This window comes from Rattus rattus, chromosome 1, assembly GCF_011064425.1.
Source record: "Rattus rattus isolate New Zealand chromosome 1, Rrattus_CSIRO_v1, whole genome shotgun sequence".
NCBI lineage: Eukaryota > Metazoa > Chordata > Mammalia > Rodentia > Muridae > Rattus > Rattus rattus.
This window is the reverse complement of record NC_046154.1, coordinates 90,063,793-90,091,150: the sequence shown is the minus strand read 5'-3', so window position 1 is coordinate 90,091,150 and position 27,358 is coordinate 90,063,793. Positions and strand designations below refer to the sequence as shown.

General features: G+C 47.0%; 1 protein-coding gene and 1 pseudogene across 5 annotated transcripts in view; both read right to left on the bottom strand.

The window, feature by feature from the left end:
• The window catches only part of Whrn (whirlin), an 82,992-nt gene extending 80,943 nt beyond the window's left edge, over positions 1-2,049 (bottom strand). For all 5 annotated transcript variants that reach the window (XM_032903045.1, XM_032903054.1, XM_032903020.1 and 2 more), the window contains exon 1: positions 1,266-2,049. In XM_032903045.1, the coding sequence (XP_032758936.1) occupies positions 1,266-1,883 (618 nt within the window). In that variant the 5' untranslated portion in view covers positions 1,884-2,049. The remainder of the gene's footprint in view (positions 1-1,265) is intronic.
• A 23,947-nt stretch (positions 2,050-25,996) lies between these two features.
• On the bottom strand, positions 25,997-26,204 carry LOC116897726 (annotated as a pseudogene).
• Between the last annotated feature and the right edge of the window lie 1,154 nt (positions 26,205-27,358).

The window sequence follows — 27,358 nt, the reverse complement described above, 5'->3', positions numbered from 1 at the left end:
ATATGTTGGGGAAGTGACAAGAGAGAATGGGGAACCCTTGAAGAGCTTTCTCTGCTGGCCCGCAGAATAATTAAAGGACATTAGGCTTTCTCCAGAAACTGGATCTCTCAGTAGAGAAGAAAAGGAGCTAAGCCAATGTCAGAGACAGATTGTGGGATTCAAGGTGCACACACAAGCAGTCAGCCTAATTCACCTGGCCATGAGTCACTGAACACCACACAGGAAGCAGCCCAGGACTTTGGCTGCCTCGGAGTTTCCCAGTAGCCAGTGCACCCTGTTTGGCACAACTGTGTGAGGTGGACCAGGAGACCAGAGAATGGGGTGGGAGGGGCTCACACTACAGATCAAGGCAAACCAGGGTGAGGCATTTCTCCGTAGAGGATGGATAACGAGCTGCTGTTACGTTCTTTCAAACTCCTCACTCCTTGTTTAATAGGCAGTAGGGCTCAGGCTAAATACTTAGGAGAGAAAGATCCTTGGATCCACCAATGGACCAAACACTGTAGCTCATCCTTCAACTGGCTGGCGTTCACTCACCCTGGGCGATAAGATTAGCAAGCATGAGTGCTCCTCCAGACAGCAGGATTAAATTCCTACTAGCTGGTTGTGGTGAGGTTATTTTTCTCAATTAACAAACACATGAAAAAAACAAAACAAAGCAAAACTGTGCACACTTTCATGGGACTGTGGGTTCATTTCTGACGTTCTGGGTGAAGCCTAGTTTGCAACAAAGTTAGGAGCCACTTCTCTGTCTGGCTTGTTCCAGCATACACCAGCTAGCCCACAGATAGCAGCATCGGCCCCAGCTCTGTGGTCACCCAGACTCCTCCTGGGTCAATAGCAGTAGGGCAGAACCTTCTTTCAGAGGCAAAAAGCCTACAGGATCCAGAGAACAGCACAGCAGCAATAAAGGGGCAGGGGGAAGGTTGGGAGGGGGGGTTAATTACTCAATGTCAAGCAGGGTCTCTTTTCTAACGCTTCTAAGGATCCACTGCCCTTTTCACACTTTATGATCAGACATTTGCTTATGTGATACTGTGTGCGCGCCTTAGCCTTTAGGTCACCCAAGGCAAGAATAACCATTTCCTCCCTATTCAGAACACCTATCTGTGCCACAAATTAGATGTCCTTCTCTTAAAATCGGGGCAGGGAGGCAAACAAACCAACAACGGAGATTAGAAAGGTCAGGCGATTTGATATAAAAGACAGCAGCACTAAACTGCCTGTACTGTCCTCTTAACACTCCCATAAACCAACAGCCCTACCTTGACAGCCTCCGCGTGGGTCACCCGGGCTAGAGATTTATCGTTGACGCGCAGAATCTGGTCCCCGACCCGTAACCCTTCCTTCTCTGCCAGGGAGCCTGGCTCCACTAGAGACACGTAGATGCCCACGCCGTGCTCTGAGCCCCCGCGGATGCTGAAGCCCAAGCCCTCGTGGGCCTTGGCGCGTCGCAGGCTCACGAGCCGCACCTCCCCGGGCCCCGCGCCGTCGGGAGCGGCCCAGGCGGGCTGCCTATAGGGGGTGGTGGCGGGCAGGTAGAGGCCCTCGGCCGTGTACTGGTCGAAGAGCAGCTGGTCGGAGCGCGGGATGACCAGACGCAGCATGGGCAGCAGACGCCGCTTGACCGGGCTGTCCAGCAGGACGCGCAGGGTGCGCACCAGGTCGAAGACGTTGCGGCGCGCGTGGTACGCGTTGAGGCAGTGAGTGAACTGCTCCCGCTCGGGCTCGCTCAGCAGCGCCGTGAGCGCCTGGTGCAGCTGGCGCACGTTGGCAGACAGCAGCCGCAGCCCCGCGCCCCCGCCGCCGCCCGCCGCCGCCGCCGAGCCCAGCGAGCCGGTGGAGGACGAGCTCACCGACAGGCCGTCCAGCTGTGCGTTCATCTCCCCGCCGAGGCCCGGCCGCACTCGGGGCGCGCGGCGCGGGGCGGCTGCTGCACCTGCGGCCAGCGGCGCGACAGCTGGATTCCCGGGGGCGCGGAGGTCACGGCTGGAGTCTGGGTTTGGGGTAGACGCGGAGACGGCGGCTGCAGTCTAGACTGGCCCGGAGAGCGGAGACGACGGCTGCGGGGTGGGTTGGGGAGGTGCGGGTGAGCTGGAGCGGTGGCTAGATCCTGGAGAGGTGGCAGGGACCGCGGCTGGTGTCCCAGGGGCGCGAAGGCAGATGAAACTGGAATTCGGAGGACGAAGAGACGGCGGCTGCAATCCTGAGGACCGCGGCAGGATCCTGGGGGACAAAGAGTTGGTGCCTGGATGCCGGAGGTCGTGGAGACTGCGGCTGGAGGCCGGGGGGAGCGGGAACAGCAGCTACATGCCGGAAGGCGCGGGGACCGCGCGTGGCCGCAGTGGGGGGCGCAGCCACGCCGCCCGCCCCGTCACACCATGTCCGGGGCTCCCCCAGCCGAGCTGCCCGTTCCTCTAGGGCTGGGGGACCCCAAAGTCAGAAGGAAGTTAGGGCGCCGGTCAATCTAGTCTCAGAGTCCGGAGCAGTCGCAGCCAGAGGAGCCAAGCGGGCGTCCGGCGGGGGGTGCGGGGCATGTCCCGGGCCGCCCACCATGCAGCAGCCCGGGCCCCCCGCGCCCCAACGCCGCCCGGGCGCACACGGAGCCACGCGGCCGGGAGCTGGGACTTTGCGAACTGTTGAGCAGCTCTGGGCCGAGTCTTCCAGCGAGTTCCGACGCCGCCGCCGTCGCCAGCCGGGACTTGGCCCCGCCCCCTCGCCCCTCCCCCTCCCCGCCCCGTCCCCCCGCGGGCTCTTCAGGAAATGACGTCCCGCCTGGCGCGCCTGGCTGTTGCCTGGAGACGGGGTGAAACAGTCCGGCCCCAGGGAAGAAAGGGGTGAAAGTGGGGGTAGCAGCAGGAGGAGCCCTGGGGCCCTGCGAAGCCTTCCCACTTCCTCAGCCTAGGGGTGAAGAGATGGGGTCCTAAAAACTGCGCTTTCCGGCCATCTCAGCTCGGTTCCAGGGTCGCTTTGGAGCAATTAGCCGGTTTGCCAATTCACAATTGGGGAAAATGGCCAACTTTTGGCCTCTAAAATAGTAGATGCTTCATGCTTCGCTTTTCTGCCTTAAAATGTTGTTCCTGCCCCTTGCACACGTGCTGACAAGTTTAAGTGCGTACGTGGACGATTATCGGTCACCTGCACTGTACAAGAGAAGAATATAAGCCACACGGGTACCAGCAGGAGCCAAGTCCTGGGCTGGGATAGATCAGCCTGGGCCCCTTCCTCGGGTGGTCTCCAGAGTAGAGGAAAGCAAGGAGCTGTTACCAGAAATGTAAAAGATGTAAACACACACAGGTGCATTAAAAATTAAGTCTGAAGTAAGTATGTCAGTTGTACCAACGGTAATGTCCTGCCACGCTGGGGGAACTGGGCAAAGGTTACATGGCAACTCTATATCCAGCCTTTTCTTTTAAAAAAAAAATTTTGTTTTAATATGGAAAGATGCCACAAGACATGGTCTGAAGTCTGTCATTGGACACCCACTCTTCTTAACAGGATCGCAGGAAAAATTCAGGGCTTCTATTCAAAGCAAGTATTCTAAGAAGATCTATAGTCACCACGTCTTGTCATGTGCATCTCTTTAATCCTGAATTGCCTCTCCAGAGGTGTTCTCTGAAAAGCTGTTTTCCCTAAGACTGCCCTGCGTTGCCATCACAGGGATGAAACGACTGACTCTGACATGGGAGAAATAAAAAAGGAGAAAGAAGGATTGTCTGAAGTGGCTTTGAGCTAGCTGAGGAGGGGTAGCTTGTTCCCTGGTTACTTGTTTACCTGTGTGCTTGGTCATTCTTCATTTGACATTTTCCAAGCACCTGTTCTGCTGCTTAACCAAGCAGTGTATGCCTGATGCTGGAGACCCAGGATAAAGAGTTGAAATCTCTGACTTCAAAGAGTCCTCGTCTGGCAAAAGAAAGACCTTGCAAGTCAAGATAAAACAAAAGACAAGCATTAGGAGTGTCAAGATGGTCCACAGCCTGGAGAGGAGACTAATAGGAATGGCCTGTCTGGGCTGCAAAGATGGTTCAGTGGGTAAAGATGTTTGCCACCAAGCCTGACAACCTGATTTCCATGTCTGGAACCCACATGATGGAAGGAGAGAACCAACTCCAGCAAGCTGTCTGCTAATCTTCACAGGTGCCGGTGGCACGTGTGGCAACCCTGTAGCACAAACCCTGTAGCACGTAATAAGTGAATAAATAGATAAAATATTTTTAAAAAATATTCTTTTTCTCTGAGTAATGAGATGCCATGGGAAGATTTCTAACACTGCAGCTTAATTCATTCCCAAAACGGAGGCGAAGAATTAAAGTTCTATTTTCCCTGAAGCTCTCCCCTTAACACAGACCTGCATTGAATTGATGCCCAGTGAAACATATTTCACGGGGCGTCAAAAATGATGTCTTAAGTAGCCAATTGGGCGACCCTTTGACATCTGTCTTACAGCTCTGCATGTAGCAGTCCGTGCTATGCATCCTTAGTTGTTCTTGTCAACTCTAGTTGAAGTCTTTACTGCAACCAGAACCAGGTATTTAAGAGGAGAATCTGTCCAACCCCTCCCTCCCCCGTGTATTAATGACATACCTTGAAATGCCACCACACAGGGCTTAATTGCATGCAGTTCAGGTTTTCTGCAAATGTATTTCATGCTTAGCGTTCAGTTAGTTTGTGTTCTAATTATAATTGCTACGATTGGTTTGATAAATGCATCCCAGGAGCTAAGATCCCCACTCCCAGCACTCTTTCTGTGCAAAGGATGTTTTTTGGAGACTATTTTGCTTAAGGCAGCAGAAGCCTCTGTGCCCACAGTCTTAGGAAAAAAGGAAACACTTTCTTCTGCAAACATCGGACACCATCTGGGAGGCTGTGCTATTGTTTAACTTCATAGAGGTTGCTCTGAGAGAAAGCAGAGCGAGGGAGAACTCGGGGAAGGACGAATGGGAACTTTCCCATCCATCTTGCATAACCACCTTCGTATCAGTTTGCAGTGTGTCCCTCGGAGAGGCGGTGTGTAGCTGTGCTCAAACCTCAAGAATCCTATTTCATGAGTGAAGTTGTTTTTGTCTTTCAAGAAATAAGCTCTCAGAAAGTCAAGCTGCTGGGACTCCTGGGGGCTGTCCTGCCTTCAGGCCCTTGAATGAAACAGGAAGCATGAATTCCTGTTTGGCTTGGCTGCATACTGCCCTCTTCAGAGCTAAAACAGTATTTTCCTGCAATTGCAGACTCCGCTCCCCCCCTTCCTAAAGCTACTTTCACCCTAGTGCAGGAAATTAACCGAACATGTGCACATGCTTAATAAGACCTCAGACTACTGATCAATACCGTAAGTCAGGGTTCTCTGAGACAAGATCTCACCATGTAGTTCAGACTATCCTGGAACTTGATATGAAGCTCGGGCTGACCTTGAACTCACGATCCACCTGCTCCGACCTTCAAAGCAGCACCACATCCAGCACCGAGGCCACTTTTAATTGTCCACTGTTGATAACCAACTTGAGCTAACCCTTCTAGTTTAGATGTTTCTGGAAGTCTGGACTCGGGCAACAGGAAAGACAGAGCAGAAAGAATAATGAATTGTGTTGCATTTTGTGCTTAGCACAACTTATGGGTGCTGAGATGTACTCGTTGTTGAGCTGGATTTTTGTTTGTTGTTTGATTCTTAGCACTTCTGTGTTGCTGTGACCAAAATATCTGACGAAAACAAACTGTGTGTGTGTGTGTGTGTGGGTGGTATTGTTTTTTGGCCCATGGTTCCAGAAAGTTGAGTCCATCACAGTGGTGACACCAGGAATTCACAACATGAGTGGCTAGGAAATAGAGTAGGACAAGAAGTGACCAGGGACCAACCATATGATTTCAAGAGGCTGTCTCCAGTCGCCCCGCCTCCTGCAACCCAGCCAGCCTCCTAAGTCTCTAATCTCCACACCCCAACATAGTGCCATCAGCTTGGAGCTAGCTATTCAAACCATGAGCTTGTGGGATTCGTTTTTCAGGTTCAGGGCACAACATTTTTAAATGCAAGCTACACACTTCGTGTCTTATGCATCCAATGAAGCATATGACACAGAAGGGCAGAGCATTACTGGTGACTTCCTTCTCCCTCTTTTTATTGCAATTTTTTAAAAGCCCTTTTCTATTCCATAGTTATTTGGAGCCTCTCTCCTTCCCTCTAATTCACTGAAATGTCTCCTTAGAAGGTGATAGAGATTAATTTAACTTGAGATACATTTCCCGTGGGACATACAGACTTATCTATAGCTGGTTTTTTTTTTTTTTTGACTGGGTCTGTTTTAAGCAGTTCTATGTTTTATTCACTCTCTCCTTCTACCAGCTAGTCAAGGAGATTTCACCACCACTGCTGTCCTCTTCCTGGTAGAACAGAGAAGATGTCGAGATGCCAGGAAGCAGCTATCCTCAGGATGAGAGGGGCACCAACATGGAGAGTTAGGCTTTGGACCTGGAGAGCTCCATCCCAGAGCTTTCATTTTCAATCTCTGTAGTGTAGAGTCTCCCAGATGTGTGGTTCAGAGACGTCAGATTGGCCCATCATTCCTGCTGGGATCAGTCAAGGACCACATTTCTTCCACGAATGGGAATATTTTCTTTATAGGGTTTGAGATGAGAACTCAGAGGTTAATAACTCACAATCCCTGACTGGCAAGCTGACAGTTTATGCTATAAAGACAGAGTAGAAGCTTAGTAAATAGAATATCATTGAAAGAGATCCCTGTGCGGAGGGTTTTGGGGGACCTCCAGTGTTCTCAGCTTGGATCCAGGGGCTCAAAGCTATTTGATGCTGGGTGCCATGAGGAACTCATCCCAGTGTGAAGACTCCTGGCAGCAAGGACGTTAACAACCAGCGCTATCATTGGTGCTGCAGGACCACAGCCTGCCTCTTCTGCAAATGTCAGTAGGGATGGATGATATCAGCAGAGAAAAGGGAAACAGTTTCCTCTAGGACTGGTAGATAACACTGACAATATTGATGGAAGTGCAGGGAGATAAGAGAGAGGAAAGAGAAGAGAAAGCACCGAAACCAGCCGTTGACAGGAGAGAGACGGGTGTTTATCTTGCATTGGGTATAGTCTGAGAAGAGTGATTCATGGTCACAGAGATTCACGGGACTTGCATGTAAGGAAGGTGTCAGAGCACGGTGCTGATCTGCAACTTCAAATTTCTGTGCTTTATTACCTTCGCAACCTTGGGCAAACCTCGGAGAACTTTCTCCCTTGAATTTCCTTATCTGTAATGTTGGGCCAATGATGCTGTCATCGGTGTTATTGCAGGCATTGATTGCGCGGATGTATGCAAAGTCAGCTCCCACAATGCTCGGAATCCATCTCAGTTAAAGCTCTTTCCACATGGGAGCACAACTCCTTTATCAGCCCAAGGGCAAACACAGGGAAGGTGCTCCTCCTCGCTGAGTAACTCCTTTCCTCCCTCCCCCTGGCCTTCATCTTACAGACACAACCAAGGGGCTGTGGCGGCTGCTATCTTGCCCATCCTCCCGCACAGCTCCTTAATTAGCAGGTAAATGGACAGTATCTTGAACGGGTGCAGAAGGCTCTGTGCCGCCCGGGCATCCTCATTCCTTCTTCTTCCCCATCATTACTACTCTGACCCTAGGATGAGTGTCTGGGCTGAGACCGAGCCGTTTCTCTCAGGACTGCGGACTCACTCCCTGCGCCTCCCTGTGCTTTGTAGTAGCATGACCGATGGAACTGGTGCCCATTCCTCTTAGCTTTGGGGGAAACAGCAAACTATCATGATAGCGAAAATAAATCCCAGGGAGCCAATTTGTGAGCTGGAAGGAGGCAGTGCAGGGAAAGTGACCTTATCATGCATGCTGTTCTATAATCCCACTGCCACGAGGTCTGTACGAGCTCCCTTAATCAGGGGATTATGAATTGGTGACACCAGGACACTTACTCCCACCCGGCAAGGTTCAGATAGGTCCTCACTTTGTTCACCATCTCAACAGACCCAATGCGGGTATCTATCCCTGCATGGGAACTCCATAGTCTTCGGTGCCTCTGCTCTACTAGACAATGTTCTGTGCATTCAATAGGTGTCACACCTCTGTGGTCCCTATCTTCCTGGAACTGACAGTCACGGTGTGTTGATTGTGGACGTCCAAAGTGACGGTAGGAACGTGGAGACTTATAAAGTGAGAGTTCCCAGCCAGAATCCCCTTCTCTGAGCCTCAGCTCCTCCACTCACTCCAGCACCACAAAACCACAAACAGCACCATAGCCAGAGTTAGTAAAGTGGCTCCTGGTTATATAACCTTGGAGAAATCACATCTCTCCCAGCCTAGGCTTCTTTACCAACAAAAAAAGAGAGTGAGCTAAAAGCAGGGATATGGAAAGGGGGTAGTTAGGAAGCTAACGGAGCAAACACATGTAAAACAATTAGCACAGGGCTGGCTACAGAGAAAACCGTTCCTGTGCTTGCAACTTGAGGGAGTCAGGCTGAGGATGTAGCACCATTGGTAGAGCGCTTGCCTAGGCTTGATCCCCAGAGCCATGTAAACCAGGTACAATAGCAAAAGCCTATAATCCCAGGCCTCAGGCAGTGGAAGCATGAGGAACATAAATTCAAGGTCATCCTTAGCTACATTATGGGTTCAAGGCCAGCCTGGGATATGTGAGATCCTGTATTAAAAACAAAACCTCTTTGGTACCCTACTTTGTGTATAATTGTCTCCTTCCTTCACCAATGCTTTGGGAAACATTGTTTCTTAAGGAGATTCTGATCGTAAACGCTGTGCGTGGGAACAAACGTACTGGCACCTAAATCCTCTATTCCTGTTTCCTCGGTGCCTCAATCTCCCCATTTATGGTGATCTGGAGGCCTTCCTGGCTCCAAGAATTGATGTGTGTGTGTGTGTGTGTGTGTGTGTGTGTGTGTGTGTGTGTGTGTGTGTGTGTGTGAGAGAGAGAGAGAGAGAGAGAGAGAGAGAGAGAGAGAGAGAGAGAGGGACAACTTGCAGGAATTGTTTTCTCCTTGTACCATGAGGGTACTGATGATTGAACTCAGGCTGTCATTATTGGTGGCAGATGCCTTTACTTCACTGAGCCATCTCCACAGCCCAAGAACTGTATTTTGCTTTGGTAACAGAGAAAGGGAGGGGTAGTAGGGAAGAGAGAAGGATGAGGAATGAGGGGCAAGAGGTATATTCCAGGGGTGCTCAGCTCCTGTGAATTTGGAATTCTGTCCTTGTTTCCATGGCTGACTGATGGCTTTCTCTGACTGGTTCCAGGCTCTAAATGTCTCTTTGCCTCTGGCTTTCAAATAGCAGCTAATGATCCTCGCTGCCTTTCTGCTGGTCCTGTGATTTCTGCCTTTGCCTTTGACGGTCTTCAAAGGCACTCAGAAGACACCGTTATTACATTTAGGGGGGCCCCATGTGCCCCAAGTACTTGGCAAATTGTGTCAAAGACTCTCTCGCTGTTACAGAAGAATGCTTGCTCTCTTGCACTTCTTTATCCCTTAGAAATTTGATATTCTCATTGACTTTCCATGAAGGTCATGGGAAATGGAGTTTCAGAATTCTAAAACTGCAGTCTTTTTTTTTTTAACCTTAAAAAAATCATATTTCTTTTTCATTCACTAAATATTTAGTGCTTACTATGCATTGGAAACTACGTGAGGCTAAGGGAGCAGAATCCCAGCCCTTGTTCCTAGACTCCCATCTAGTTGACTGACATATAAATAATAGTCATGGGGCCTACGGAGACGGCTCATTGGGTAAAATGCTTACCCCACAGGTCTGACGACCCCAGTTCAAATCTCCAGAACACATGTAAAAGCAATAAAAGCCAGGTACAATAGCTCAAGCATGTTTGATCCTAGTGCACACCATCAGGGAGATGGGAGGCAGAGAGAGGAGGCACTTAAGAAGCTTTTGGGGGTAACTAGTCTGGCTCACGCAGTGGTAAGCAAACCCTGTCTCAGACAGTGTGAAGGTGATCACTGACGGCTGTCCTCTGACGTGAGAACACACATTAAACTCACCCCACGGGTAACCTTTGAGAAGGACACACTTGATTCTCACTCTGTAAATAACAACAGCCCCACCCGTGCCCAGCACTGTTGAAAGGTGCCTAATGGCTGAATAACCTTTCTTGACTGTAATCCAATGGCAGTGATTTTTCTGAAACACACCATTACAGGAGAACAATCTGATCTCTGGGGCTTCAGGATGCCTAATTAAAAAGCTCTGTAGCAGGAGGCAGAACGCGGTTACGCACCTCAGAATCACGTTGTTCCTATTTCAGAGTTCAGAAGAAACACATTTTTTGTTGTTGTTGTTTTTTTCCTTGAACTGTGTGAGGACGCTGGTAAGAGTGGCCCGTGGAGACAATAGAAATCCTTGCTGGTCAGTAGGAGAAGGCTCAGGGCCATTGCTTTTGCATTTTAGCAAAAGCCAAGGTCACCTGGCTGGCTGTGAATCCACTTTCCTTGAAGGTGATGGGCTGAGATGGCCATTCTCTGAGGGCTCTGGGGGGAATCTGACTCGCTTCAAAGGTGTCTCCTTCGGCAGTACCCTCTGGAGTGTGGACCCAGGTTCCAGTTTCCCTTCTGTTGCTGGGATAAGACGCTGACCAAAGCAACTCAGAGGAGAAAGCTGTATTTCCAGGTCACCGTCTGTCACGGAGGGAAGGCAAAGCAGGAACTGGAAGGCATGCCTGCCAGCTATTCCACACAGAAATTCCTCTGACCAAGGAACTGGAACACACTTCACAGACAAAGAAATGTAGCGGGAGAACCATGATGGATGCTCCATGCTAGCTGGCTCGAAGGATGGCTTATACTGTGGTGGTAAATATTCTGGAGATTTTACCCCGCTTAGACCAGATAGTTCCCAAATAAAAGACACAAACCTTTATATTTATAATAAGCCTTAAAGCCAGAGAGCAGGGCAGCTATTAATCTGTATTATTTTGTCTACTTCCCTATCAATAACCCCAAGATATCCCTTGCCACGTCCTGCCTGGGCTGCTCCTACTCCAACAGGCCGGCCCACACGGCCGTGTGCTCTCCATCCACCTACCCCATGGTGGCTTCTTTTCCCTCTCCTCCTCCTGTGACCTCCAGCCAAGTAACTGAAAACCCACCTACCTGTATCTACTGCCCAATCACAGGCTTTAGCCTTTTATAGACCAATTAATTTGAGGAGCAAGGTTTGCACAACAAAAGCTGGTGTTTGTAAGAATTCATTCATCTAGGTCTTGGGGCAACCACGTCTTGGTGCATACAAGCAGCACCAGACCAACCTCCTACATCCTCGGCTTATACACAAAGCCTGTCTATATGTTTTTTATACAGGTAGGACCATCTGACTAGAAACAGTCCACAGGGAGCTGAACCCTCTTACAGCAATAAACGACCAAGACAATCACGTATAGACTGTCCCATAGGCCAACTTGATCTAGGCAATTCCCCAATTGTGGATCTCTTCTAAGATGACTCTAGGCTGCATCAAGTTGGACAATTAAGGCTCATCAGGATAGTATATCAATAAAAATAATTGAAATGTCTAAATATTTCTGAGTTGTAGCTTATAGTTGGTGCTATGACCTCAGAGTCTCTATAAAGTCTCAATAAAACTTATGCACAATATTTTGTGCACACATGAATTTTTATTTTTCTGAATTTTATAGTCCATGACAAAAAAAGATTAAGCCCTGATGTTTTTTTTCTGAGTTCCAATGGATTTTTATTTTTTCTAATATATTTCTATTGATAATTTCATAATGATACAATATATTTTGGTTACATTCATCCTCTATTCCTTCCCATAACTCTACCCCTCCCAACTCGGTATTCTTTTTTTTTTTTTTCTTATAACCCACCAAGTCGAATTTGTGCTGCCCATATACTTAGGGCTACTCACTAGAACATGGTTAACCCTCCATGGGCCAGACCCTCCCCCAGAAGCCAATTGTTAATAGCTCCTCAGATGGGGCTGGGGTCTCATGAGCCCCTCCCCCACCTATGCTAGACTGTTGATTGATCTCATGCAGGCAACTATAGTTGTTATGAGTTCTTGAGTACAGTGGTCCCAACATACCTGGAAGAAGGTGTTGTTGCCTCAGTCCTCCTCCACTTCTGGACCTTGCAGTCTTTTTCCCCCTCTTCCACAATGATGCCTGCATCTTGTGAGGAAGGAATGTGATATAGATGTCTCACTTGTATCTGAGCACTCCACAGATACTGACTATGGTGATTTAAATATACTTGGCCCAGGGAGTGGCACTATTAGGAGGTGTGGCCTTGTCGGAGTAGGTGTGGCCTTATTGGAGAAAGTGTGTCACTGTGGAGGTGGGCAATGAGAACCACCTCATAACTACATGGAAGTCAGCCTTCTCCTAGCAGCCTTCAGATGATGAGGCAGAACTCTCAGCTCCTCCTGCACCATACCTACTTGGACACTGCCATACTCCCACCTTAATGATAATGGACTGAATCTCTGAATCTGTAAGTCAGTCCCAATTAAATGTTGTCCTTATAAGAGTTGTCTTGGTCATGGTGTCTGCTTACAGCAGTAAAACCCCAACTGAGACACTATCTGTTCTTTGACCAATTATGAATTTCTGCATTACCTGCCATCCACTTATCGAGGAAACTTCTCTGATGAGGTCTGAGATCTTGACTATCTTTGTCTATAAAGATACAAATTTAGAAGGCAGTTGGAAACTGTGCCCATTTAGCAAATTAAGGACGGGAAATTTATTCTTGGGGCCTATGAACTCCCCCACCCGCCATGGATTCCTGGCCAGATTTGTACTACCAGGCATGCCTTTCCACCTGCAGAGGGGCCTCTAATCCAATCATAAGCACTTGGTTATAGCAGACAGGCACCATTGCTCCCGTGGGCCTATCTTGCCACACTTACGATCCCTTATGTTAAATGCTGGGGTGTATTGGGAACTTTGACGATTTATCAGGTACATTATGTTCTTTTCGTCATTTAACACTCACAGCAGCTCTCAAGATTTCTGTTCCCTTTTCACTTCACAGACAAGGGAACTGAGGCTGGGAAACTAAATCTCAAGAGGCATGGGTTTCATCCCTCTGAGGATGAACCAACCAACACTTAGGACTTTATATTCGGTAAGGGGAGTTAGAAGATTAGGATATAATGGGGTGGATATTCCCAGAGAGCCTAGAGAGAGGCTGGAGTCAGAAACATCTTCCTGGAGGAAAGTTTAATATTTCTCTGTCTGTCTATCTGTCTGTCTGTCTGTCTGTCTGTCTGTCTGTCTGTCTCTCTCTCTCTCTCTCTCTCTCTCTCTCTCTCTCTCTCTCTGTGTGTGTGTGTGTGTGTGCCTATGTGCACACGTTCTTGTTCTTATGTGCAGTGCGCGTGCACATGTAAGTATGCTTGTGGATTCCCAAAGTCAACTTCAGGTGCTTCCTTCGTTTAGTATGAACCATATTCCCAGCCCCTAACATGCACATCCTGAAGATGGGAGTGCCATGCTCTTGAAGTGGTAAGACACACATCTGACACAAGGTTGCTTCTTTCAAAATCAATATATTCAGAACCCACAGCCTCACCTGTCAGCAGGGAATTTCAAGTTAAAAGAACAAGATGCCATTTCACACATAACAGATTGGCAAAATCAAAATATCTGACATTACCAGAGTTTGGCAAGATTGTGGTGCAGGAAAGAACTTACTTACAGGGCTAGTAGGAGTTTAAATTGGCACAGCCACAGCTGCTTGGCAATGTCTAGTAGACTTGACAACACTCCAGCTTGACACCCAGCAGCCCTGTATCCTGGTGTGTTTCCCGAAGGCACGTTAAGATGTTCGTATCTTCAGTGTGTCGGGTAGCTTCCTCCACATAACAACTGTCCACACAGTTCAGTGTCTTAAACATCAGCGACTGTGGTCAGCTGGACAGTTCTGCCTGGTCCTGTTTGTCTTATCTCTGCTGGGCCTCTATACATACATAAAGTGATCAGGAGAGTCCATTGACAGCCAGATGATCCACTAGGGCACTACCTGTCAGAGTTTTGACTCTTGGCTGGAGTTACATGAACAACTGCACCACCTGGCCCCTGGCACCCATCTCTACACCTTGAGTAACAACCTTGCTTGGGTATAAGGCAGACTGTCCTATCTGGACACCTGTCGTATTTGACTAGGGGCTTACTCTACTGTCTGTATGATGTCATCTTAGTCAGGCTGAATGTGACCCTTTAATACAGTTCCTCATGTTGTTGTGACTCCCAACCATGCAATTATTTTCTGTAATTTTGCTATTGTTATGAATGGTAATATAAATTTTGCTATTGTTATGAATGGTAATATAAATATAAATTTTGCTATTGTTATGAATGGTAATATAAATATCTTTGGAGATAGAGGCTCGCTAAAGGGGTCGCTACCCTTGGGTTGAGAACCACTGCACTGAAGGCTGGAAAGCCCAGAAAGAACAACGAGGCAGCGGATGTCAACTGCAGGGAGCAACCATCACCCTGAGAGGGGGTGGAGAAATGGCCCAGTGGTTAAAAGCCTTGCAGCTCTCCCAGAGGACTGCAGTTGGAGTCACAGGACCCCTATAGTGGCCAACAACCTCTGAAAAGACACTACCACCACCAGGGGGAGCTGCTGCTCTCCTCTGATCTCCATGGGCACTGCGTACATATAAGGCTCAGGCCAAACACCCATATAGATTAAAACCAACCAACCAAACAAACAAACAATCCACCCAAGACTCCAAAGAGCAGAGGGAAGAAGCTGGGTTCTCATAGCCTTGTGTCCCAAAGGCTAACGGCTGCACAGAGCTGTGGCCACTATTGCTCATCAAGGGCAGGTACTTCATGGGAGGTACACTGTGGACGAATCTGGAGGACTGAAAGACATGAAGATGGAATGGGTACCAGGATGAGGGGCTACTGCTGTCGCCATACTGACCTGGTCCGTGGGAAAGTAGACTGGATTAAGAGCCTTCCTTTTCCCAGCCCTGCAACCCCGATCAGTGTTAGCATGGCCATACCAAGGGAACAGCTGGCTAAGGAGCCACTGCAACTCCTTGCTTGCCAGTCCATGTCTCTAGCTTGCTTTGACCCCTCTCTTGATACAGCCTCTGAAGGCCTTTCTTTAGCCCTCGTAAGAAGCATGGACTTGGCTGGAGGCGTAGCTGAATGGTGGAGCCCTGGAAGAGTCAGGGTGTCTACCTGCTTCGTCCTAACAAATCTCTACAAACTCGGTGACTTACACTACAAATACATTCTCTTCAAGTCTCAGAGGGCTGCAAGTCCACAATCCTGGTGTCACTAGGGGGCGCTTCTTCTGAAGGATCTCAAAGAACACTTCTGACCACTCCTATCTCTGGCGGCTGCTGGAAGTGCTTGTCTTTTTTGGGGGGTCCCTCGCATCACTGCCTCAGCTTCATGTGGCTTTCTTCCCTCTGGCTCTGTGTCTCCCCTCTTCCTATAAAGACACCCGTGATTAGACTTAAAGCTCACCTTAAATCTAGGTTGATTTCATCTGTTGATTTTTAACTAATAATATTTGTAAAGATTGCCTTGTTTCCCAAAAGGGTCACTTTCTTCAGTTCTGTGTGTACATGAGGAGACATTAATCAACTCACTATAGTAAACAGTGGTTTTATACACTAAAACTTACTATGAGTCCAAAAATCACTTTGTTGACTCATGGCTTTTCCACGAGATACCGTGAATACTCTCGCTTCTTATCCTAAATCTCTGTCATGGTATGCTGGTGATATGGGGACAGCGTCTCCCATGCTCTGGGCTTGCAGCAAACTTCAAAGCCCAATAACAAAAGTTAATTAAGAGTAAATCTACAGGGATGGAGAGATGGCTCAGCGGTTAAAAACACTGACTCTTCTTCCAGAGGTCCTGAGTTCAACTCCCAGCAGCCACACAGTGGCTCACAACTATCTGTAGTGGGATCTGATGCCCTTTTCTAGTGTGTCTGAAGACAGTGAGAGCATACGCACGCACATACATAAAATAAATAATTTTTTAAAAAGAGGACTAAATCTACGACTTTGCAGCTTTCAAATCTATATTTTTTTCAAAACTATTTTTTACTGTATGTGTATGAGTGTTAACATGTTTGCAGTGTCCTTGAAGGCCAGAAGTGGGTGCCAGTTTCCTGAAACTGGAGTTGCAGATGATTGTGAACTACCACGTATTTGCTGGGAGTTGAACTCAGGATCTTTGGAAGAGCAGTCAGTGCTCTTAATCTCTGAGCCATCTCCCCAGGCCCTACAAGACTAATTATTATTGAAAGTGCTTTTAACATTTCATAAACTGTGGATTCCCCTCCCAGCCCTAGCCTTGGGCCACCCTTGGTAGCCAGACAGCTGCGAGTGGTCACACGAGCATTAGGACCATTTGCCTTTATCTCTGAGATGCACCTAGAAGGTCATCGTCATCTACCTACGGAGGACTCAGGACAGACGTGTTTCTGCTAAGTTGGAGATGATATTTGGCAAAGTTCCCATATTTCCTTTTTTATACAAATAAAAGTTTCCAGAATACAGAAGCTACCCAGTCATCTTTGGTCAGATTTCTCCAAATGGGACCTGAAATGAAGAGTTTCCAGTTCACAGGGCTATTACAGAAATGTTCCTGGGGAAACCCGCAGAGACAGAGGAACACGGACAGGGAAGAGAATGAGGCCACCAAGCAGGTCTAGGGCTAGGTGACTGAGATGGTGTCCATGATACACATGAGCCCGAGTTACTGTTTCCTAAACTTTGGTATTATTGTCTTGTACTTTAAAAAAAAGAAAGAGTTACTATTTATTATTGTAGTATATGAGTTTGAGTGTATATATATATGTACACACATACACACATATACACACACATATATATATACATACATATACACATACATACATATATATGCACCACATGTGTGCAATGTCCTTGCAGGCCAGAAGTAGGTGCCAGATTCCCTGAAACTGGAGTTGGATGGCTATGAACTACCATGTAGGACCAACCCTGGTCCTCTGTAAGTGTTCTTAAGTGACAAGTCATCCCTTCAACTTTCATTCTCTCCTAATCTAGTCCTTTTCATCTGGGAAAGGATGCAATTTCAGACAAATACCTCAAGGCACGGGAGTGAAAATTACACCAGAGTATCCTAGCGGAGCACAGGGTGATTTTTATATTGCTCAGTCCTTGATGTGGTAGTGAGGGTAATTCCCAAGAATGGTTCTCTTAAAAGGAGCCCCAGGCACTGGGTGCGGTGACACACACCTGTATTCCTGGTACCTAGAAAGCCATGGCAGGAGAATCATGAGTTCCATCCATAATATATAAAGGTCCTAGTGGCCCATGCAAAAAGTCCTAGCTTCTGGATGTTGCAAGAAAAGCACCCCTAAGGAGGGGAGTGTGTAAGGGGGGTCAGGATGGAACACCAATGGTTCCACATGTCCACAAATATCCACATGAGTGAGCAGAACAAAAGAAATATAAGCAAATTAACAACTCAATGGATGAAACTAGAAATTAAGAAATTAAGCATACTCCCTTCCCTAAATCCACATGCTTTGTCCCAGTGCAATACTATTCAAAGCTCACTGGATCGTGAGGATGCTTAGCTCATCAATGGATTAATCCATTCCCTGACAGATGTGTGGATGAAGAATCTACGGGGAGCTGGTAAAATTGCTGGAGGTGGGATCTCACTGGGCAGGGTACCTTGTAGGGTGTCTTTCTTCTTCCCTGCTCTTTGAGTGCCGTGAGGTAAGCCGTGTGCAGCTTCCTTGGCCATACATTCCCACCATTGACATAATCTCCCTTGACTTGAGTTCAAAGCATTCGGGTCAGAGATCTCTAAAACCATACCCAAATAAATCCCCCCCCCTTTAATTTGACTTCTCTATGCTTTTAATCTCAGTGACAGAAAGCGACACAAGAATGCTTATGAAAATCCCGATCAATATAAGCTCCCACTCCACTCAGCTGGCTAGCGTAGAGCTGATGTTTATTTATTGCCAGGCAGCAATCCCAGAGTATACCCTTATAACACAGTCCATTTCTTCCTGCCAGGAAACCTCCCATTACTAGTGGATACACAGAATGCCCAAGGATACAGTCTAAATGCGAATAAACACAGCGAACAGGAGAACAGGGCAGAACGCCTTTCTGTTCCTGTAGACAGGAAGAACAGAGGAATGAAGTCACAGTTTTCTTAGACCTTGGCTGATGAGCTCTTACCCTCCTAATCCTTCCATCCTGCCCTTTAATGAGGGTTTCTAAAAGCAGCCTGGTACATGGTGTGACCGTTTTAAGTTCGCTCTCCCTGATGACTCTCATTACTTTCCAAAATATTTATTCACTTGATAGCTTAGAATAATTATTTCCCTCCCAACTTCTGAGAGTGGAAATGCAGAGCAAATAAAATTCTCATCCTTGCTTGGCTCCTTTGATGGCAGTGGAGATGTAGTGGGACCACTTGTCATAGGCAACAGGAGCATTCAAGCACTCTGCCCATACCCTAGAGGCTCCACCCCTGTCCACAGTGTGTTTTTATATTGGAGGTATCACCATTGATCTAACCACCCATGTTATGACTCAGAGTCATCTATTAATTCATTCAACATATACTATGTATCTACGTCAGGTCTGGTTTTGTGGTAAGATCTGATGCTGCTTTTTAGCTGTTTGATAGATGATCTGTTGTGTATTGAGTGCTTTTCAGTGTCTGACATAGAAAATTCTCCAAAGAAACACTCATTAGATGGGCAATGACTGAATCTATCCATGAATAGGTAGATGGGTAGGTAAGTGGAGGCGGATGAATGGATAGACAGGATGGTGGGATTTGCTGTCTCAGTTTATTCAATACCTGTTGTGATTAGGACGTGAAAGATCTTAGACATTGGACATATAAGCATACCTGAACACTTGGTACCCAGCTAGTGGCATTGCTGGGGGACATTTTGGAGCCTTTAGGAAGTGAAGTTCTGCTATAGGAGTGGGTCACTAGGGCCAGGCCATGAGACTCTATAGCCAAGCCTGACTTCCTGTTGACTGTTCTTTTCTGCTTCCTGGTATGGATGCGCTATGACCAGCTAGCCTCCTGCCACTGCCTCTCCTGCCTGCTGCTATGTCTTCTCTGCCATGATGGGTTGACTCCCCCTGTAACTATAGCCAAAATAAAGCCTTTCTCTCTTAAGTTGAATCCACCAAGACATTTTACCATAGCAACAGGAAGCTAAAACAGTAACTTCCCTCTATTTTCTAGGAGCAGGGTTCTCTTCTGTAAAAGATGCTTGTTTCTTACACAGATAGGTCTAAGCTTGACTGAAACCCTCACGCTCTCCACCCACAGCATATACCCCAGGCCCAGGCAATCAGACTAACCCAAACTTCTGGCCAATGAAACTAGGTTTTGGCTAAAGGACATGAAAGAGAAGACAGATGAGAGTCCTCCTTTGGTCTTTCTAGCTGATGTGATCAGTAGACAACATCTCTTTCCTGGTTGCTGTGCTCCTAGAAGGTTTGCTTAAGGCTACTGAGTGCTCTTTTACATGGTATAAGGAAAGCCTGGCCAAAGACGGGAAGATTCAGAGAGGAGATAAGTAAGTAAGTAAGTAAGTAAGTAAGTAAGTAAGTAAGTAAGTAAAATGGATGGATGGATGGATGGATGGATGGATGGATGGATGGATGGATGGATGGACAGACAGATGGATGGATGGACAAAGGAGAAAAGGAGAAATAGAAAGAGGGGGATGGGAAGAAAACAAAAAGGAGGGAAGAATACAAGAGTCACTGAGGATAGAGTGTAAGCCCCAGGTGCAGGACCCCAGTTGACCGTTGACTTCCCAGTTACGCAAACCAACAACTCCCTTTCCTCTGTCTTATCCCTTTCCTCCTGAGTTCCGTTTCTTTGACATGAAATCACGAGAGTCTTGTCAGTGCAGAGTGAGGGAGTGAATAATCGGATGAATGCAAGATCTGGTGGATGTTTTCTTCCTAGAGCACCAGGGCAGCACATAAGGACTCAACGAGACGGTGCTGGTTCCAGCTGGAGCCTCTGGTGGCTTCTCTTAGGCCCTGGGGTTGACTCTTATCCCTGGAATGTAAAAGAGAAGTGAAAAGCAGAAAACAGCCCACTAAAAATAACAGACTTCTGGGGCAGACATTTAAATCTGGCTACAGATTGCAGAGTCCAGGAGTTATAATTAAAAGAGAACTGAAATGAGACCAATCAAAACTTAAAATTCCCCTGAAGACCGCTGCTTATCTTTCCCACCTGGTCTGTATGAAAATGAGCGGGGAGCATAGAAATTCGAGCACGCACACATCCTCTGCTCATCTTCTAGGACTTCGCAAGGGCTCCTCAGCGACTGACAAGCCTGGGAGACGTCCCAGGTGAGGTGATATTTGAGCTGAATCTTACAGGACCCAGGTACAGCAAGGGGCAAGGGACTTCTAAACACAGAAATAGTTACTCAGAAAGGCAGGAAGGCCAAGGCAAATCAGGTGATGTGGTGGCCACTCAGAAAATACCTTCTGATTCAAGAGTATTCACTGTCATGATTGCCTACGTGTGGGTTGCAGAGCTCAGAGTCGATCTCTTTGTTCTCTGTGGAATGGTCGTTCTCTCCTTGGGTGCTTTACACACTGTCGGGCACAGCACCCAGGCAGGTTCACTTAGGACAGGGACGTGTTTGTAGGATGAAGGCTCTGGGTTTATGTCGGACGCTCCAGGGATTTGGGTGCCTGCTGAGGTATATGAGCCGCTCTGTGGGGGATGGGAGAGCCTATCCTCTGAGAGTGAGTCTGACCTGAGTGGCAGAAACAGGATACAGTTATAGCATCAAATAAAGGCTTCTTTTCTTCACACAACAAGAAATGTGGAGCTAGGTGGTCTTGGGTTGCAGTGGCTGTCTCAGGAAGTCATCAGGCAAACAGGCTCCTGCCAGCTTCCTGCTCCACCTACCCCATGAAGGACTTTCGTTTTTCTGGTGTTGGGATGACATCCCTTCCTCTAGGCACAGATCTGTGCATCAGGCAGAAAGAGGGGTCAATTGCAAAAGGTACCTTGTGTCGGTTGAATCCGTACATCATTGTCAGGAAACCACAGCTTCCCAAGAAGCCCAGCCCAGAGGCTTCTACCTCTTCTCACTGACCTGAATCTGGTCACAAAGCTGTCAGGGAGTCTGGGAAGAGAGATGTGTGATTTTGTAAGGTAAAGGAGAGACTGGATAGAAGGTTAATGTAGGGAACCGTGGTAAGCTTTCACAGAGTGAATCCATGGGTAGAATCCAGCCATTCTCAACACAGGCAGGGAAGAAGCAGAAGGCAGTGGGATCACTGTCACTACTACTAAGAGATCACAGTGATTTGGTGGTGTGCAGTGGTAAGCTGGTACTTGGAAAGTGATGTTCGGAGGATCAGAAGTTCAATGCTGTACTTACCTGCATACAGAGTTCAAGGCCAGCCCATGCTACATGAGACCCTGACTCAAAATAGCAAGCAAAGCTAGGTTGTCAGTCTTACAAGTCTTAAATATTAACTGCTGTGAGGTGCTACATCCTAGCTGGAAGCATTTTGCCATGCATTCCAATGGTAGACATCATTGTGTTATAGCCCCAATGAACTACAGTTCTTTGAGAATGGTTTATCTTAGACCTTTTCTTATTGTCTTAAATAAAAGAATTAATGCAGGCCTAAATTATAAATAACCCCAGGTCCAACTAAAGAAGCACTCTTAGTTAAACCAGTGTTTCTGCTTTTTTGTTTTTCATGTGCCACCATGCCTAGCACACCCTTCAGGACCGGACTTGGTTCTTTTCAGAGAATAGGTATGTGCGAGAATTCTGGTTTTGGTTGTCTTGATTTCAGAGATGAAAAAGAGCAGATTTCAGTGTGATAATAAACTGCAGGTCCCTTTATGAGAAACCAGTACATTGGGTATTTGCTACTGATCCGAGCATAGCAATTTTAGTTCTTCGTGACCACGAAACTGCTTTTCTTAGACAAGAAAAAGAAGTCGCATAATGGGAGTGTCGGGAGACATCAACAGGGTGCTGAGACACAGGTCTTTATGCTACCTATCTGAGCAGAGGTGGGCCTCAGGGAAATGGTTCTGTGTGTTGACAGAAGCAACGGGCAGGGAGAAGTCTTAAGGCTGAGCTGCAGGCCTTGTCTAACAGTGGGGAAGCATGTTCCACTTGTTAAGGTGACACTTGGTGACCCGATGTGAGGGTTAGTGTTGCCAACTTGACAGAACCTAGAATCATTGACAGCACAGGCCTCTGGGCATGTCTGTAGGAGATTAACTGACACATCAATTAATCATCTTTTTAAAATTCATACATATATACAACAAAATATGATAATGTAAACCCCTCTTCCCTCCTTCCTGCTGCTCCCTTTCCTTAATTCCTCAACACCTCTCCCTCTTTTTAGGAAACATTTGAAAAGAGAAAGTTAGAGCTGGAAGATGGGAGAAGGCTGTGACATGTCACCTCTGAATGGACAGTGTCTACTTTACTCAGGAACTTAGGCCAACTGTGGTTACCTACACAAGACCTAGACAAGATCAGTCCAACCCAAATCCTGTGTAGATGAGGGAAGTCATCTCCAGGCCCTACACCTTACTGAGGATCTACCATGGGGAATGGAAAACCATCTTTGTTTGAGAACATGGCCCCTAGTAGATTTCCTGTGTTCCAGATGATTCCCCCATCCATGCACATAGTTGGAATGAGTGGGTTATTAAAAAAAAAAAAAAGGTGGGGTAAAGGAGAGCCATCCCAACTGTGACTGGACCCATTCCCTGGGAGGGGGATCTTAGACTTTGTAAAATGTGGGAAGTGAGTTGAACACTAGTATACATCCCCCCTTGTGGATGCAATGGGACCCGTGCTTCAAACGCCTGCTTCCTCGATGTCTGTGAGATGGACTCCACCCTCCAGCTGTGAGTCAGAGTAAACTCTTCCCTTCAGCAGCTTTCATCAGACTATTTTATTAAGGCATCATCAGGAGAAGAAGCTAAGACAACCGCCTTGAACTTCTGGTTCTCCCCAAGTCCTCCAAGAGGGCCCTGTCAGATGCCCAGATGGCAAAGGATTGTGAACATGGAGTCTGAAACAAATCGCATCAACCCAAATGAGTTTGTCTGGAAGCAGGAGGACTAAATGAAGAGATTTAGGAGCCCAAGGTTGCTATTTCCTTCTTTTTGACTGCATATGTTTTCAACTGCATATCTTTGCATGGTTCCTTTCTTCCAAGGGTAAGGTTCCCTCGAACCCTTTGGCCATGTGCTTGGCTGAGGTAGGGCTGGGATCAGCTCCTGCTTTTTTGCCTTGAATCCCTCCAGCAGATCTAGGGAGCAATCTCTGGACTCATGGCTTCAGCTCAGCCTTGTTCTTCAGGATACCCTTGATATGCTAATTTAAGGAGTGTAATAAATCTGGAGTGAAATATGTTTGCTCCAAATGCTAATTAACTTGATGAGAATATCAATTAGTTCTCCAGGGCACAGAGATCATAGCTGTTAAGGATCTCAAAGGTTATCCTAAGACTGTCCCGAAGTAAGAAGCCAGTGATTATCACACATAGGATTGAGAGGTAGAGTAGGTGACTAAATGATAATAGCAATGTGGTACCAGGCAACATGCAGGAGACTGAATTTGAGGGGTCCCAGAAACGTGACCACCAATAGATCTCCCGGTATCACAGACAATGTTAAGAACAGCTTCAGCTTGTGGAGAAGCCACCAGGTTATATTAAACCTTCAGCTTGTAGTAAGTCATTTAACCCCCGGAAGAGCTCTATGATGTCATAGGGACAATTACTGCTCTTATTTTGTAGGTGAGGAAGCTGGGTCTACCACAGAGGATTCACATAGCCTTCCTGGTTCCTACTCTGGCTACCCTGGGGTAACAGTGATTGCATAGCACTTGCTCCTGGGACCACAGTTCTCAAGACTCAGGCTTGCATCTATGGAAGCTCTGGGAGATGGGAACCAGCAAAATGAGTTTGGTGATAGCCTGGCTTGCTGCTCAGGGAGAGTTTCTGGTCCATTTCGGGGCAGGAGAGGTCAGGAAACGCTCATGCTTCTTGAGTTGACAATTTAGAACTGAAATCAGAGATGCTGGAGTTTGTAGGGATGAACACAGAGAGAAGAGTGGGAACTCTGGACCCTGCAAGTGCTTGCTCTCCAGTTATAAGGAAGAAGAGACCAAGGAAAGCACCCCTATGAAGGAATCAGAGGGAATGTGGAATAGGGGGTCATAAAAGACAGGGAAAAAATAACTTCTTACCAGCCACAGTGGGAAACTCCTAATCTATGACAGATTGATTGGAGGTTAAGAAGGCATTGTTTGATTGAGGAGGAAAAAAATCAATACCAGATTAAACATTGCTTTGAAATTGGCATAGTGACAAGCATCCGTGATCTTAGCACTCTAGAGACTAAGGCAGGAGGATCATGAGATCAAAGCTAGCCTAGGCTATGTAGGAAAACCCTGTCTCAAAGGGGAAAGAAATCACTGCTGTGATCATGCCTAGTAAAACTCAAAGGCAGACTTGAAGGAATCAAAGGGCTTCCAGGTGACTTAACCAGACTCTCCTGACCCTAAACAGCTCAAAACATATTCTAAATATCCTATGGCCACGTGGATAGAATGTTCATTTGAATGAAATAAGTGTATACAAAGAAAGCTATATATTTTATCATTTCTGGGTCTGAGTGCACTTTCATTAGGCTGAGGTCATCATAAAATGCTATGAAGGCATCTTTCATAGTTGCAGCTCTGGCTGATATGGTCAAGGCGTCCACACTGTCAGTGTCTGATAAGGTCCCATTTCTTGTTTAGTAGATGGCACCTACCTCCTGTGTCCTCATATGGTAGATGGAGGAGGGAGAACCCTGGGTGTGGTGATTTGAATGTGAATGATTCTCAAAGGCTCACATATTTGGATATTTGGTCCCTCGTTGGTAGAACTGCTTGGGAAGGGCTAGAAGGTGTGGCTTTGTTCGAAGAGGTCTGTCACTGGGGTAAGTTTCCAGACTTCAAACGCACACCTCAATGCTGGTTAGCTCTCTCTGCCTGCTGCCTGGGGATGAGGATGGATGCCTTCAGCGACTGCCTCAGTACCATGTCCCCTTGCCTGATGTCACAATGATCATCCTAGACGCTAACCCTCTGAAACTGAGCTCCAATAAACTCTTTCTTCTCTACGTCGCCTTGCTTTTGATGTCTCTTCACAGCAATAGAAAATCAAGTAACCCTGGGCTTCTTTTCCTAAGGGCTCGGTGATGGTTTTTATTTCCAGTGTGTGCTTCTGAAATAATCCAGCCTGAACGATGTGGGGAAGCCCTGTCTTAAAGCAAACAAAAAGCCCAGGCGGTGAATGTGCACATTCAACTCCAATAAGGCACCGTTACATTTCTATCATAGTGTCTAAATGTGAAAGAATGGCCACGTTGCTGTAATCTCATGTCTGCGTCTCCCTAAAATCCACATATTGGAGACCTAATCACCAGGGTGTCAGTCTTAGGATGTGAAGCCTTCCAAAGGTGTTTATGTCAGGAAAGCGGAGCCCTCAGGAATAGAGTTCTTGCCCGTAGGAAAGACACCCCAGAGAGCTTTCATGCTCCCTTCGCATGTGCGGACACGGTAAGAAGGTGTGGGCGTGGGCTATGAGGTAGGGTAAGGTGTTACAAGATGTTACATCTGCTGATGCTTTGATCACCCTAGGCTGTTCCAGCCTCCAGGACTGAGATACATAAAGGTCATTTCGTTTCTTTTCTTTTCTTTCTTTTTTTGTATTTTTGTTTTTCAAGTCATTGTATCTTTAATAACCAGGTAGTAAACCAAAACGTGAAAAAAAAATCGTACCTTTTATGGGTGATACCCATAACTACAGACTGTAGTGAGCGAGAGGGGATTCCAAACAGCATGGGAAGGCTTCAAGGCTCACAGATTGAGGCATTTGGTTGCTGATAATCGGCCAGGGGACCAGTAGCACCAGAGATTAACGAGCCCTCAGGACAGGTCAAGGTTGCTGGGTCGTGAGCACCTTGAAGCGTTTCTTGATGGTGATTTGATTCGGTGTCTTGAGTATTTGTCATCTGGGGAGACCCGAGCAGGATGGGCAGAGCAAGTCCGTCATCCATGGGGTCAAATTTCTTGAGAGTATGGGCGCGACTGCCCTGCGCGTTGAGGTAATACTGGAGAAACATGATTGCCCCTCAGCAGAAAAGACACCAGTACGTTTACTGACATCTGTGTTTGCTGGGAGTGCGCTGCCTCAATCATGTGCCTACTTTTCTTTATCTTTTAAAAAATTGTGTTTATGTGTAAGAATTTTAAAAATATGTTAGTTCTTTGAGAATTACAAGTTTGATCATATTCACCCTCTGAACATCTCCCACATTTACCACCCCAACTCCTGACCCACCCGATTTTGTGTTTGCTGTTGTTATGACTTTGTCTTGTTTGTATTGCGTTTATACGCATGAAATTTAATTTGTGCTAGCCATATATGCCTGGATTCGTGACTTTTCACTGGAGCAGAGCTCTCTTATCAGGGGCTACAGTTTTAAAGAAAACTGACTCTCCCTCTCCGGTTGCCTAGCAACTGCCAATAGCTCCTCAGACAGGGGCTAGGCTGTGTACACCTCCTCTTCTGGTGTTGGCATTTGGTCTGGCTTGAGTGTGCACACGTATTGTGCATGCTGTTACAACTGTTGTGAATTCACATGTGCAACTCCCTGTTCTGTCTGGAATTCACTATTTCCTTGGAGTCATCCCCCACCTCTGACTCTCATACTCTTCCTGCCACCTCTCCCACAATAATCCCTGACCAGGCCTTGGGAGGAGGTGGTGTCCCATATAGATGTCCCATTTATGACTGAGTTTCACAGTCACTTATTCTCTCCAGTTGTAAGTCTCTATGTCTCCATCTACTGCAAATAGAAGCCTCTTTTGGTGAGGGAGGATGGAGAGATATGATCTATGGATTGACTGTTGGCAGTCAATTTAACACTGTGTCCATTTAACAGAATTAGAGGTGTAGGTTTCTCTCATACAGCTCACGACCAGTCTAGTCACAGGTTCTTGGCCCAACTATAGTACATAGTTTTATTTTATGGAATGGGACAGATCCAATTAGAAAATGGTTGGCTACCCCAATGTTCATGCCACTGCTGCACAACTGTCTTGTTTCTAAGCCGTATAGTTAGCATTGTTCTATTTCAGCAGCCCAGTCTAAGGCATCAGTGCCATGGCTGTGATGATAGGGTGCATTCTGACCTTTCATGAGCTGGTCGTAGGAGGTAAAAATGGCCATAGTTTGGAAAATACTTTGATAGACATCTTATCAGCTCTTTGATAG